The sequence below is a fragment of the Scyliorhinus canicula genome, chromosome 15, assembly GCF_902713615.1.
Source record: "Scyliorhinus canicula chromosome 15, sScyCan1.1, whole genome shotgun sequence".
NCBI lineage: Eukaryota > Metazoa > Chordata > Chondrichthyes > Carcharhiniformes > Scyliorhinidae > Scyliorhinus > Scyliorhinus canicula.
Window position 1 is genome coordinate 48734132 of NC_052160.1, and position 15019 is coordinate 48749150.

At 45.8% G+C, this 15019-nt stretch overlaps 1 protein-coding gene across 3 annotated transcripts in view; it reads left to right on the forward strand.

Annotated features, from left to right (window-relative positions):
* Positions 1 to 15019, forward strand: part of si:ch73-12o23.1 (lysosomal alpha-glucosidase) — a 63352-nt gene that overhangs the window by 18528 nt on the left and 29805 nt on the right. For all 3 annotated transcript variants that reach the window (XM_038819964.1, XM_038819963.1, XM_038819965.1), the window contains 6 exons: positions 1384 to 1480; positions 4470 to 4589; positions 8541 to 8659; positions 8975 to 9106; positions 9888 to 9998; positions 14117 to 14230. In XM_038819964.1, coding sequence (XP_038675892.1) covers positions 1384 to 1480; positions 4470 to 4589; positions 8541 to 8659; positions 8975 to 9106; positions 9888 to 9998; positions 14117 to 14230 — 693 coding nt within the window. The remainder of the gene's footprint in view (positions 1 to 1383; positions 1481 to 4469; positions 4590 to 8540; positions 8660 to 8974; positions 9107 to 9887; positions 9999 to 14116; positions 14231 to 15019) is intronic.

The following is a 15019-nucleotide window of genomic DNA, read 5'->3' on the forward strand; positions in this document are numbered from 1 at the left end:
TGACCTACCTAACATCTGAAGGGTTGTACATCATCCAGCTTCTGTCAGCTCTTTATTAGCCGCGTCTCTAACAAAGGGAAACTTTAGCGAAGGGTTTTGGTTTGACAACACTTTTATTGAGAAAAGACAAATCAGCACAAAAACCCAGGCCTTTCATTCACATAGCACTCAGGCTGTAGTTATTGATCAACCTGTTAACAAGTTTAAAATAAACATTGATCTAGACTATCTGAGATCTAATCAGGTTGAAGATATCAATTAACCCTCCCAAGGAAGTAACTTTATTTGTGGATGTTGAAGAATTAATCGGGTTTCCGCAGTGCATTGTACCATTACAGGATAATTAACAGGATGTGTTAAGTCAAATCTATAAGCCACACCATGAACCATCTCATTTCCTATACTTTTCCCCACTTCCCCTGAAGATTCGGACTGCATTACAGTGCCATAGGTGCCAGTTTTCTCTCGTACACCAGCCAAACGCTGTTTTTTACCACTTGAGGTATGGGTGAGAATTGGCTGATTAACAATGCCAGTAACATCACAATGACCATTCAACCCTTTTGAGGATGTTCTGCAAATCGGCAGCACTCAAGGCAATGGCCAAATTAATGATTAACACGATTGTCCTCCTCTATCCCTACAGCCTTTCAGGTCTCGGTACTCTAATTCTGGTCTTCAGCTGCTCATCAGTTTTGGAATTCCCTCCCTAAACTTCTCCGTTTAGTTTCTTCTCATTCCTTCTTTAGGATTCTCCTTAAAACTTTGACCAAGCTTTTTGATCTGTCCTGATATGTCTTTATATGGCTTGATGTTTAATTTGTTTGACAGTCACTTCTGCAAAGTGCATGAGGATATTTTACTATGTTAACAGTGTTACTTTCTCTTTCATGGGATGTGGGCGTCGCTGACTGGATCAGTATTTGTTGCCCATCCCTGAGGGCATTTAAGAATCAACCACATTGCGGTGGGTCTGGAGTCACATGTAGGCCAGACCAGGCAAGGACGGCAGAGTTCCTTCCCTAAAGGGCATAAGTGAACCAGATGGGTTTTTACAACAATCGACAATGGTTGTCATTTGACTTTTTTTTATTGAATTCAAATTCCACCAAAGTCATGGTGGGATTTGAACCCATGTCCCCAGAGCATTATCCTGGGTCTTTGGGTTATTAGTCCAATGACAATACCACTATGTCACTACCTCCTCTACATTTGAATGCATGTTGTTCTATGGATACCTTGTATCCCCCAGTGAACATCTGGGCCTACATTGACTAACTCCACTGTGTAGAAATTGCACTTAATCTTATCCCACGAACCAGAGCTGCTTCTCGTGTGTGATGTGAATAATTGTTTTGAATACTGCCTCTTCTTGCCCTGTAGGAGTTTGTTAACCTCTATGGGGTCCACCCTTTTTATCTGTCGCTGGAGCCGGATGGAATGTCACATGGCGTTTTCCTCCTCAACAGCAATGCGATGGGTAAGCACAGGGGATTGTGGGAGGAAGCAAAACATTGTGGGAATGCCAGTCGACTCCATCTATAATAGGCAGGTGTCTCATCCAGTTGGCTGAGACATTCATGGTGAGATGGGAATCTATAGCTCATACAGTATTGCTTTTCACACCTTTCCCACAAGCTATTATTGATTGCAGTGGGAAATCTTGTAACTTCACAAAACCTTTCTTTATGTTGTATCTCTATCCCCCGGTGCAGCACTGGAGCATGAGCCTAGAATGTATCCCTGAAGTTAGAACTGAACCCACAACCATTTAACACAGAGGCGAGACTACCAAATGCTTCTTGGCTGACAATCTGGATATTAGATTTGGGTTTTGGCGTGTTGATAGGCATTGAGATTGAATTTTGGTGTTACGGTGATGGGTATTAGGTTTTGGTGTGGCGATGGGGTTTGGGTTTTGGTGATGGGGATTGGGTTTGGGTTTTGGTGATGGGGATTGAGTTTGGGTTTTGGTGATGGGGTTTGGGTTTTGGTGATGGGGATTGGGTTTGGGTTTTGGTGATGGGGATTGGGTTTTGGTGATGGGGATTGGGTTTGTGTTTTGGTGATGGTGATTGAGTTTGGGTTTTGGTGATGGGGTTTGGGTTTTGGTGATGGGGATTGGGTTTGTGTTTTGGTGATGGGGATTGGGTTTGGGTTTTGGTGATGGGGATTGGGTTTGTGTTTTGGTGATGGTGATTGGGTTTGGGTTTTGGTGATGGGGATTGGGTTTGTGTTTTGGTGATGGGGATTGGGTTTGGGTTTTGGTGATGGGGATTGGGTTTGTGTTTTGGTGATGGTGATTGGGTTTGGGTTTTGGTGATGGGTATTGGTGTGGTGATGGGGTTTGGGTTTTGGTGATTGGGTTTGGGTTTTGGTGTGGTGATGGGGATTGGGTTTGGGTTTTGGTGATGGGGATTGGGTTTGAGTTTTGGTGATGGGGTTTGGGTTTTGGTGATGGGGATTGGGTTTGGGTTTTGGTGTGGTGATGGGGTTTGGGTTTTGGTGATGGGGATTGGGTTTTGGTGATGGGGATTGGGTTTTGGTGATGGGGATTGGGTTTTGGTGATGGGGTTTGGGTTTTGGTGATGGGGATTGGTTTTGGTGATGGGGATTAGGTTTGGGATTTGGTGTGATGATGGGGATTGGGTTTGGGGTTTGGTGAAGTGGATTTGGTGTGAGTTTTGGTGATGGTATTGGGTTTTCATTTTGGTGATGAGGTTTGGGTTTTGGTGATAGGGTTTGGGTTTGAGCTTTGATGTGGTGATGGGGTTTGGGTTTTGGTGACGGGGATTTGGTGTGAGTTTTGATGATAGGGTTTGAGTTTGGGTTTTGGTGACGGGGATTTGGTGTGAGTTTTGGTGATAGGGTTTGAGTTTGGGTTTTGGTGATGGGGATTGGGTTTGGGTTTTGGTGATGGGGTTTGGGTTTGGGTTTTGGTGATGGGGTTTGGGTTTGGGTGACGGGGATTTGGTGTGAATTTTGGTGATAGGGTTTGAGTTTGGGTTTTGGTGACGGGGATTGGGTTTGGGTTTTGGTGATGGGGATTGGGTGTGAGTTTTGCTGATGGGTATTGGTTGTGAGTTTTGGTGTAGTGATGGGGTTTCCATTCGAGTTTTGGAATTGTGGTGATGTGTTTGGGTTTTGGTGACGGGGATTTGGTGTGAATTTTGGTGATAGGGTTTGAGTTTGGGTTTTGGTGATGGGGTTTGGGTTTTGATGGCAGGATGTTAGGTCATGCTTGGGTTCTAGGTGCCTCTTTTGATGGTATGGCTAGGTTTACAAATGGACAGATTTCTGCAGGAAGATGTGAAAATCTGGGTTTGATTTTTTTCTTTCATGGGATGTCTTTTATGGGATGTGTGAATCATTGGCTCGGCCAGCATTTATTGCCCATTCTGAATTGCTGTTTAGGAGATGGTGAGCTGCCTTCTTGAACCACTGCAGTCTATGTGATGTAGCTACACCCACAATGGGAGTACCAGGAGTTTGATGCATTGGAGGAAAGTAATTAGGTGGATGGGTGTGACTTGGAGGGGAACCTGCAGGTGTTAATATTTCCACGCATCTGCTGCACGTGTCCTTCTAGGTGGTAGAGGTCACAGATTTGGAAGGTGCTTTTCAAGATGTCTTGGTAAATTGTTGCAGTGCATCTTGTTGATGGTATACACTGATGCCACTATGCATCGGTGGTGGAGGGAATGAATGTTTAAGGTGGTGGATGGGGTGCCAAACAAGCATGCTATGTCCAGGATGATGTATTGTTGGAGCTGCACTCCTCCTGGCAAGTGGAGGGTACTCCATTACACTCCAGATTTTTTGTTTCTTTTACAAATTTAGAGTATCCAATGCTTTTGTTTCCGATTAAGGGACAATTTAGCGTGGCCAATCCACCTACACTGCACATCTTTGGGTTGTGGTGGTGAGACCTCCGCAAACATGAAGAGAACGTGCAAACTCTTTATGGGCAGTGACCCGGGGCCGGGATCGAACCCAGGTCCTCGGTGCCATGAGGCAGCAGTGTTAACCACTGTGCCACCGTGCTGCCTATTCCACTCTTGATTTGTGCCGTGTAGATAGTGCACAGGCTTTGGGGAATCAGGAGGAAAATTATTCATCACAGGATTCCCAACTCTGTTCTGTGATACTGAAATGCATGAAGGCTCTAAGCACGTCAGTGTGGAGAAGAGCAGAGGTCAGTCTATGCCCATGAGGGGAGATAATGGAATGATTCGATGGAGTATTACTTAAAGTTGTTCACTTGTACCCAAATTGGTCACATCAGAGAGACATGGGGAAAATGATTTCCCAGATTAGGGAATGGAAAACCTAACTCAAACAAAAGGAGTTAAGTGCTATTCCTACATGGATTTAGGATGTCAAACAATCTACTGGACAGAGAAGTGGAGTCAAGAAATGAGCTTCAAAAACATTAAAAATGCCATTAACAATATTTCTTCCTGATGCAGATGTGGTCCTCCAGCCTGCTCCTGCCCTGACCTGGAGAACAATTGGAGGGATTCTTGATTTTTACATATTCATGGGACCTGACCCTAACTCAGTCATCCAGCAGTATCTAGAGGTCATCGGTAAGTTAGAGAAGGTTACAGGAGTGATAAGCTCATTGTTAAATGTTTGTGTTTATATAGAACAGCAAATCTGTAGTACCACTTCAGTAAGCAAACTAAAAAGACAGAGGGTGGGATCCTCCATTGGCTGACACCGAAATCGGGAAACGTGATTGGGCGGAGAATAGTTCCGACGTCAAAATCGCGGCAGGCATTGTTTGACATCAAATCGCAATTCTCCATCACCTCGACAGCGACGTCAATGCAGTTCAGAATGTACGTACAGTAAACACCGTTTGCATATCATTAGCGGGTTTCACGATTTTTGAAAGCACAAGTGAACTGCGACGTCGGGAACTCGGGCCATCAGAGGTGGAGAATCGCAGAGGCCCCGGAGAATATTCGCAGGTCGGGGTGGATGGGCACGGAACACCATTGCCGCAGCCAGAGGCAACCATGAAGCTGCACACACCGCTGACAGCCCATTGTGAACTTAGGGTCGTATAGGGTGAACTCAGGCCACACCCCTAGGTGCCCTTTGGCCCCAACCCACCCATCAGATGTATGGGCGCACTCCAGCACAACCAGTGCCATCTTATTGGCTGGAATGAGTTTCCGTGGGGATTGTAATGTGTATTTGCGGCTGCAGCTTGTCAGCCTCCCGAGTGTCAATAATGGACCCGCCGAATCCCATACTGTTTTTAATTGGAATCGATTGTGTTCCACGTGGCCCCAGTGCTAGCCCCTTAACAGTTGCTGAATCGGTACATGTTTAGCACCAGTTTTGCTGTCATGTAAGTTCATAAATCCTGCCCTGGCGTCAACACAGTCTCAGGAAGGGAGAATCCAGTCCAGAATTTTTTTAATGGTGAGAGACTGGGAAATATTTGCGTTTAGTGGGATTTGGGTGTCCTGGCACATTAATCACAGTAAGTTAACATGCAGGTACAGCTGGCAATTAAGAAGAAAATGTGGCATTTTAGCTCTGTTATAAGGGTGTTGTAAGAATAAAGACGTCTTATTACAATTAGGCAGGGCATTGGAGAGGTCACACCTGGAATATTTTGTGCAGTTTTGGACTCCTTGCCTAAGGAAGGACATACTTGTCCTGAGGGGGTGTGCAACGTAGGTTCACAAGACTGATTCCTCGTGTGAAGGGATTGTCCCACGAGGGCCTGTATTCCCTGGAGTTTAGAACAATGAAAGGTGATCTTATTGAAACATATAACATTCTGAAGGGGCTTGGCAGCAGAGACACCGACAAAATGTTTCCTTTTGTTGTGGAATCTAGAACACGAGATTATAGCCTCAGAATAAGGGATTGATTATTTTGGGATGGAGATGAGGAGAAATTTCTTCACTCAAAGAGTTTGTGAATTTTTGCAATTTTCTACCCCACAGGATTGTGGATGTTTCACTCGTTGACTATGATCAAGACGAAGATTGATAGGTTTTGGAGTACTGAGGGAATTAAGAGATACATGGATAGTGCGTGAGAAGGTGGAGTCCTTCCCAGTTGGTTGGGGGTGAAGAGTGGAGGGACTCTTCTAGAATAAGAGTTTGTGGATAGCTCCTGATTGTTGGCTAGTGTGGCCCTTTGCTCCTCTAGGTATGTTCGTATTGGACAGGGTATAGAATTTTTAAACTTCGAAGGATAATTATTTGTGGAAGCTTTTGTAAGTGGCTTCTGTTTTGGTTCCTGCAACCACTGGTCAAAAACACGTTTCTTAAGCATTTCAAATGTCAGGTACATCTGGTCAGGGTGTTTCCTGAGGGTCTGAAATTTTTGACAGTATGTCTTCGGAACTGACTAGTATGTAGTTTCACTGCCTCATAGTGGTACAGTGGTTCGTACTACTGCCTCACAGCATCAGAAACCCGGGTTCCGTTCCGGTCTAGGGTGACTGTGGAGTTTGCATTTCTCCCCATGTCTGCTTGGGTTTCCTCTGGGTGCTCCGGTTTCCTCCCACAGTCCAACGATGTGCTGGTTAGGTGGATTAGCCATGCTAAAAATTGCCTTTGGTGTCCTGCTTTGGTAGGGTTATGGAGTTAGGGCGAGTGAGTGGGCCTAGCTAGGGTGCTCTTTCAGAGGGTCAGTGAAGACTTGATGGGCTCCTGCACTGTAGGGATTCTATTTTTTTAAAGAGCCAGCCATACACTCTTCGGGAAAGTGGGAGTAAACCTTGTGAGTTTACCTTGAAAGCTTACTCTGCAGTAATAAGGACCACTATTGAACTGGACAATTTAACTGCTATGCTAGCCGCTGGAAAGAGATGATGAAAGCTTCCACCTCTGCTTCATCAAAAGTAGGGATTGAATGAGCAAACCGGCTTGCCTCAACTCTTAAATTTGGGCTAATGGTGTCTTCAAGGCACACAGCCGGATTCTGGCTCCTCAGTTCGAGCTGTTTTAGTTGACACTCCCTTTGATCTTTTTTCTCCTTTCCTGAAATTCTCTCTCTTCCCTTCGTCCCCAATTCTTAAATTCCCTTTCCTCTTTTCCTTTGCATTTCCTTTCTCTCTCCTGAAATTTAATCTAATTTCTGCTCATCCTTAATTTCCACCTGTCGACCATTTTCCACCTCTTTTAAAATTCCAGGTTTCCTGGCTTTCGGCTGAAATTCTAATCCCAAGTGTCACACTTGATCTTTTAACTGTTCGAGGGACCAAACTTTTAAATCCTCAAAAGTAACTTCCTCCAGTTCTGCTAGAAAAGTACTGACATCAAAAGTGGACATTTTTACAGTTTAATAGTACAGACTGAAGAAAACCTTGCTAGTTTCTTAAAATCGGTTTCAAGGAAGAATTTACTTTCCCCACTCTAATCCATTCATTTGACCTGTGGGAACAAATTCCGGACCACGAGCCCCCAGATTGTTAGAATTCTGGACAAGCGCACCAACTTGTTCTGGCCAGCAGAGGAGGGTTGGAGAAACAAAGGGAGCCCATCCTTCCTCACCTGGGGCATAACGATTTGGGGCGATCCCAGCCAAATGATAAGAAATTGACGGATCTCATCCAGGTCAATAACTTTGGGGTACCTCACCGAGAGACCAGTCATAAGAAATTGGGGCTCTGGAATTAAGGTATACAAAGCTAGTGTGGGATGGTGGAGTTGAGGTAAAATACCAGACATAATGTTGTTGAATGGTGGAGCAGATTCAAAGGGGCCAAATGGTCGATTCAGCTCCTATTTTTTATTCTTTTGTGACTTCAGTCAACTGTAGTTCCTGAGAAAGGGGAAGAGAGGGCTCGCAGTGAATCGTATGTTAAAACCAAAGTAATCACGTGTGGTAGAATAAATTTGCTGAGGTTAGAATAAATTTGACCATGATTAAGTGTGATTTCAGAAGTGTTGCAGAAAAGCGTTAGAGGAAGTGTTGCACCAAAGTGTTTTCAAGAAGTGTATGCTATACACAGAATGTTAATATGCTTACAGATATTATTATATAGTCACGATGTTACATTTTTAGCTGAACGCCACAAAAATATCACAAAGATGAAGGCAGCCATTTGGACTTACATTCCTTTTGTAGAAACCAATGATTATGCCCTTCCTCGTTTCCAGTCCCTAGATTACAATAGTGATTGTGCTTCAAAAGTAATTCATTAGCTGTAAAGTGCATGGGATGTCCTGAGTTTGTGAGGCACTATTGAAATGTAAGTTCCCTCTTTCTCCTCTGCCCATCTCCATGGCAAATTGCCCTGTGAATGATTCCAGAGGATTTCCCCCATTACTGTCACTGGAGACTGTCTCAAGTACTGGAGATCTATTGGGTGAAGAACTGTTTTCTGACACGATTTTCTGACTCTCCGTTTACGTGCTTGTAGCTTTGTCCTATCATCATGGTTTAACCCAAAGCACCACTGTGGTTTATTCTTTATGAACATTTGTGTCATTCTCTCCTTGTGTTGCTGTTGTCTTGGTTACCTTGCTGCTCCTGTGAGATATTTTTTGCTTTGTGTGTGTCAGGTTTGCCAGCGATGGTGCCTGCCTGGGGCCTTGGATTCCATCTCTGCCGCTGGGGATATGGGTCAAGTAATGCCACTTGGGAAGTGGTGAAGCAGATGAGAAAAGCCGGAATACCACAGGTTCATGAAATTTATTTCTTTAGTTATCACGTCAGAAATATTGGATGCCGTGTCGGGATTGGCGGGTGGTGGGTTGGGACTGGCAGGATGAGCACGTTGAGCCTTGGAACCAAGCTGTGGGAAATTGGCTGTTGTTGCCTGGAGTTTGTGGGGATGACTTTGCTGGAATGTGGGGATGATTTTGCTGGAATGTGGGGATGGCTTTATTGGACTGAACAATCACTAGAATGTTCAGTCCACTTTCTGACTGACCTAGTTGCTGAGACATTAACATTGACTTGTTCTAATGAATAAACCTTTCCACTTCTCCTCCAGGATGCTCAGTGGAATGATATTGATTACATGGTCAACTATCGGGATTTCACCTTTGATCCCCAGAGGTTTGCTAGCCTCCCTCTGATGGTCGCAGACCTGCATTCCCATGGACAACAATACGTCATGATTGTGGTAATTACTGGCAGCCAACTTGCCGCCGTATAGTGGACTTTGGTTCATGAGCAGGTCAACAAGTACAGGATCATTTGTTGTAGCAAGCATTTTAAGGTCACCCACATCTTTGGGTTTGTAGGGAGAGGATGAGGCAAAGGATGAGGGGTGGGGGACGATGACGAGACTGAATTCACTCTGATGGACTGAGGACCATTATCCCAGGCCCAGAGGAACACCTCTGTTGATAGCAGCAGTGAATGGTGTTAGCTTTGGTTCAGTGGTACACTCTTGTCTCTAAGATCATGGATTCAAGTCCCACTCTAGAGATTTGAGTGCAGACCGACACACCACTGCAATGCTGGGGGACTGGAGCATGGTGAGAAGCGCAATCGCCTATTTGCCCTTTCTGTTGATATAAAAGATCCCTTGTCACATTTTGCAGTTGAGTGGGGGGGTTTCCCTGCTGTCTTGGCCAATCTTTATCCTTCAACTGAAATTATGAAGCCTGGAGACCTGATCATTATTACATTGCAATTTATAGAATCAGGTTGCACATAAATTTCTCATTGGGTTTCTGACATCACTGAATTGTTTATCGGCTTTGGGACGTCATGAATGATGCTATATAAATGCAAGTGTTTTCTCTCCTATGTTAGTTTGGTATGAAACGAGATTGTTTTTAATGAATTGGTACATGGTTTTGGGAGGGAGAGAAGATGCAAAAGGTGCAAAAATGTAACATGAACTACTCCCCACTTTTTCCGCTGTGGGAAGTTGAAAGTATCTGTTGTGTTTGCAGGACCCAGCGATCAGCAGTGTTCAACCACCAGGCTCTTACTGGCCATATGATGAAGGCCTGAAACGTGGAGTTTTCATCAACAATATATCTGGAAGTCCTATGATCGGGAAGGTACGGGGTTGCTCATAGAGGCTATGCTGGTTATAAACACTGGAATAATTGGTACCGGCGGAGGGGAAGGAAACAGGTGGTTGTGGCATTGGACGCTGAGAAAGCATTTGACTGGGTAGAATGGGAGTACCTGATGGCAGTTCTCGAGCAGTTTGGAATTGGACCCAGGTTTGTGGACTTGGTCAAGCTATTATATAAGGAGCCGAGGTCTAGTGTCCGCACAAATAACATCAGCTCAGAATACTTTCCTCTCCACCGTGGGACTAGGCAGGGATGTCCTAAGTTCCCCCTGCTGTTTGCACTCGCGATTGAGCCATTGGCCATCGCATTAAGAAGTTTGGGGGTATGGAAAGGGATAGTGCGGGGTGGGATAGAGCACAGGATGTCCTTATATGCCGATGACTTGTTATTATACATGTCGGAACCAAGTGTGTCAATAAGGGTAATACTGGAGATGCTTTCTCAGGGTACAAATTAAATCTAGACAAGAGTGAATATTTTGTGGTGTCTCAGCCTGGATGGGGGCAGGGATAGGGTGGCTGCCATTCCGTAAGGCAAGGACTCACTTTAGATACCTGGGGGTGCAAGTTGCTCAAGATTGGGGGCGGTGGGGCTACGTAGGCACAACATTTCTAGTTTGATGGGGAGAGTGAAAGCTGATCTGGCAAGGTGGGATGGTCTCCCTCTGTCACTGGCGGGTCGGGTACTGGCGGTTAAAATGAATGTGCTGCCACGATTTCTGTTTATTTTTCAATGCCTGACGATTTTCCTGCCAAAGGCATTTTTTAGAGAGATTGAAGGAATGATTACTTCGTTCATATGGGGAGGAAAGGAGGCCAGAACTAAAAAGGTGCTCCTACAGAGAGAAAGGCAGGCAGGGGGTTTGGGTTTTCCAAACCTGATATATTATCATTGTGCGGCGAATGTGGAGAAGGTACGGAGCTGGGTCAGAGGGGGTGACTCCCAATGGGTCAGAATGGAGGAGAATTTGTGTAGGGGGGCGGGATTGAAGGCCGCTCCAGACGGCCCCGGGGAGATACTCGGGGAGTCCGGCAGTAATAGCTTTGTCGAGAATTTGGAGGCAGTTTCGACAGCACTTCGGGTTGGGGGCAGGGTCAAGGGAAATGCCGATTCGGGGGAACCATAGATTTGAGCCAGGGAAGTGGGATGGAATTTTTCGGAGATGGGAGGAGAAAGGAATTAGGACACTAAAAGATTTATTTCATGGGGTCGTTTTGCGGGATTGAAGGAGCTGGGAGCGAAGTATGGACTGGAGCAGGGGGAAATATTTAGATACATGCAGGTTCGAGACTTTGCCAGAAAGTTGATACAGAGCTGTAGAGCCGGCTTCCACACTGCTGGAGGAGGTGCTGACGACAGGAGGACAGGAGAAGGGGGTAGTATCGGTGGTTTACGGGGCTATTTTGGAGGAGGAGAAGGCGCCACTTGAAGGGATCAAGGCAAAGTGGGAGGAAGAGTTGGGAGAGGTTATGGAGGAGGGGTTCTGGTGTGAGGTGCTCCGGAGTGCGAACGCCTTCACCTCGTGTGTGAGGTTGGGGCTGATACGGCTGAAGGTGGTGTATAGAGCGCACCGTACTCGGGTGAGAATGAGCCGGCTCTTTGAGGGGGTAGAAGATGTGTGTGAACGTTGCGGGGGAGGCCCCGCAAACCATGTTCATATGTTTTGGTCCTGTCCAAAGCTGGAGGATTATTGGAAGGAGGCGTTTAGGGTAATCTCTAAAGTGGTGCACGTGAAACTGGATCCGGGCCCTCGGGAGGCCATATTCGGGGTGTCGGACCAGCCAGGGAAACGGGCGCGGAGGCAGATGTTGCAGCCTTCGCCTCATTGATCGCCTGAAGACGGATCTTGGTAGGGTGGAGATCAACCTCTCTATCCTGTGCCCTGGCGTGGTGGGGGGGGGGGGGGGGGGGGGGGGGGGGAGGATCTGCTGGAATTCTTAACGCTTGAAAAGGTCAAATTTGAACTGAGGGGAAGGATGGAGGGGTTCTACAATTCATGGGTGTTATTCATTATGCACTTTTGAGAATTGGATTACATCGAACATTGGGGGGGGGGGTGCTGGGAGGGTTGCGGGGAGGGAGACTGTATGTGTTAATGGTGATTATGGGTGATTCCTGATTTCTTTTTGTCATTTGTTTATGTTAACATGCGGGCCAATGTCTGGGGCTTGGTGGGAAGTTGGGTTCGTTGTTATTGATATGGGGATTGACATTACATTTGTTACTGATTATTGTTTATTGTTGGGTGTAAATTTGGGAGAAAATGTGAAAAAGGAGGAGAATAAAAAATATTTAAAAAAACACTTGATAAAACGTTATGATGTACGGCAGTGGTTATTGAGGCAATTCAGCCCAATATAAGTTCTATTCAGCAACAGTCTTTGACGTGTTTCCAAGTAAATACTGTCAAAGAATTGTTGACACCACAATCAGTATATTGATTTTACTCTTGGTTTGGTGCTCACCAAACTACTTGGCGGAAGGAGAATAGGTCAAGGATGGATCCAAAGATATATCAAGGATTGTAACAAATTTAGAGAATCATATAATCCCTACAGTGCAAAACATAAACATAGAAAAATACAGCATAAAACAGGCCCTTCGGCCCACGATGTTGTGCCGAACCTTTGTCCTAGATTAAGAACAAATTAATCTACACCCCATCATTCTACCGTAATCCATGTACCCATCCAATAGCCGCTTGAAGGTCCCTAATGTTTCCGACTCAACTACTTCCACAGGCAGTGCATTCCATGCCCCTACTACTCTCTGGGTAAAGAACCTACATCTGACATCCCCCTATATCTTCCACCATTCACCTTAAATTTATGTCCCCTTGTAATGGTTTGTTCCACCCGGGGAAAAAGTCTCTGACGGTCTACTTTATCTATTCCCCGATCATCTTATAAACCTCCATCAAGTCGCCCCTCATCCTTCTCCGTTCCAATGAGAAAAGGCCTAGCACCCTCAACCTTTCCTCGTAAGACCTACTCTCCATTCCAGGCAACATCCAGGTAAATCTTCTTTGCACCTTTTCCAAAGCTTCCACATCCTTCCTAAAATGAGGCGACCAGAACTGCACACAGTACTCCAAATGTGGCCAAGGAAGGCAATCTGCCCATCGAGTCTGCACCGACCCTCCGAAAGAGCTCGCCACCTAGATCCTCTCTCCCGCCTTATCCCTGTAACCTCACCTAATCTTTGGACACTAAGGGGCAATTTAGCATGGTCAATCCACCTAACCTGCACATCTTTGGACTGTGGGAGGAAACCGGAGTACCTGGAGCAAACCCACACAGACACGGGGAGAATGTACAAACCCCACACACAAAGTCACTCCAGGCCGGAATTGAACCCAGGCCCCTGACGCTGTGAGGCAGCAGTGCTAACCACTGTGCTGTCCAAATTTCTGAAGTAAAGTGAAAGGCAAATAGCCCCCCTCCTGACTCAATGTGTCAATGCATCTCTTGTTGTGCTTTAGCCAATGGATGGGCCCCAATCTTTATTCTATTCTATTTTGTAAATTTAGAGTGCCCAATTCTTTTTTTTACAATTAAGGGGCAATTTAGCATGGCCAATTCACCTACCCTGCACATCATTTTGTGTTGTGGGGGTGAGACCCACGCAGGCATGGGGAGAATGTGCAAACTCCACACGGACAGTGACCCGGGGCCGGGATCGAACCTGGGACCTCGGCGCCGTGAGGCAGCAGTGCTAACCATTGTGCCACCGTGCAATTCAGCAGCCAGGAGGGGTGACAGCCTATCTATCTACTTTACACTGCCGGACTTGGGTTTGGCAGGCGGTGGTGGGGGGAGGGGCATGCTGCTGGAAAAATATGGGGCAGGAATAAGGGTGAACTAAACCCGCTGGCTGGTCTTGGAGTCCCAAAAGAGGTGATAGAAATTCCTGGGAGAAGCTGGCCATGGCTCCTTCCCAATGCCCCCACTGGTTGAAAGTAATATTGGAGTCAGTATTCCCAAGATGTGAATGCTGTTTAAACAATGAACGACCGTCATCTTGTTGTGAATGTACTTTTTCCTGCCAGATAGACGCTTGAATTTTAAAAGATTTTCTTTTATTTCATGGGGTTACAGGTTTGGCCTGGATTGACAGCATTCCCTGACTTCACAAATTCTAACACACACCAATGGTGGTTCGAGAACTTGCTGCAGTTCCACAAAGCTGTGCCCTTTGATGGGCTCTGGATTGTAAGTGCCATTTATATGAACAGATGCTCACCATTCAGCCCAAAACCCGTTTGTTCCTCCATCAATTAAATCATGGCTGATTTGCACCTTAACTCCATTCACCTATCTTTCTTTGCTGCTTACCTGTTCATAACCTTTTTAAAATAAATTTACAGTGCCCAATTCTTCTTTTTCCAATTAAGGGGCAATTTAGCGTGGCCAATTCACCTACCCTACACATCTTTTTGTGTTGTGGGGGTGAGACCCACACAGACACGGAGAGAATGTGCAAACTCCACACGGACAGTGACCCGGGGCCGGGATTGAATCCGGGTCCTCGACGGCATGAGGCAGCAGTGCTAACCACTGCGCCACCGTGCTGCCCTGGCTGTTGATAATCTTACATCAGAAAAATTGATCATTCTCAGTCTTAAAGGCTCTTAGTACCCTACAGCCTTCTGATGGAAAGTTTCTAATTTCTACCATCGATTTTGTTAATAAGCTCTTCCTGACTTTGCTCCTCAATGGTTTAGTTTTCATTTCATGATTATGGCCCTTTGTTCTTGAATCCCTCACCAGAGGAGACAGAGTTTCGCTATGTGCGGTATGGTGGCAAGGCTGTCTCTATTGCCCATCCCTTGTTGCCCCCAAAGACATTAATGCCACCTATTTAGTATGGGACTGAGTACAGAGGCAGCAGGTTCTCATCCCTGCAGCATATTAGTGAATCAATTGGAGTTTTAACCATAATCCAGCAGCTTTCATGGCCATTTATGTAGTGAGCCAGTTGCGAATGATAATACATCAATG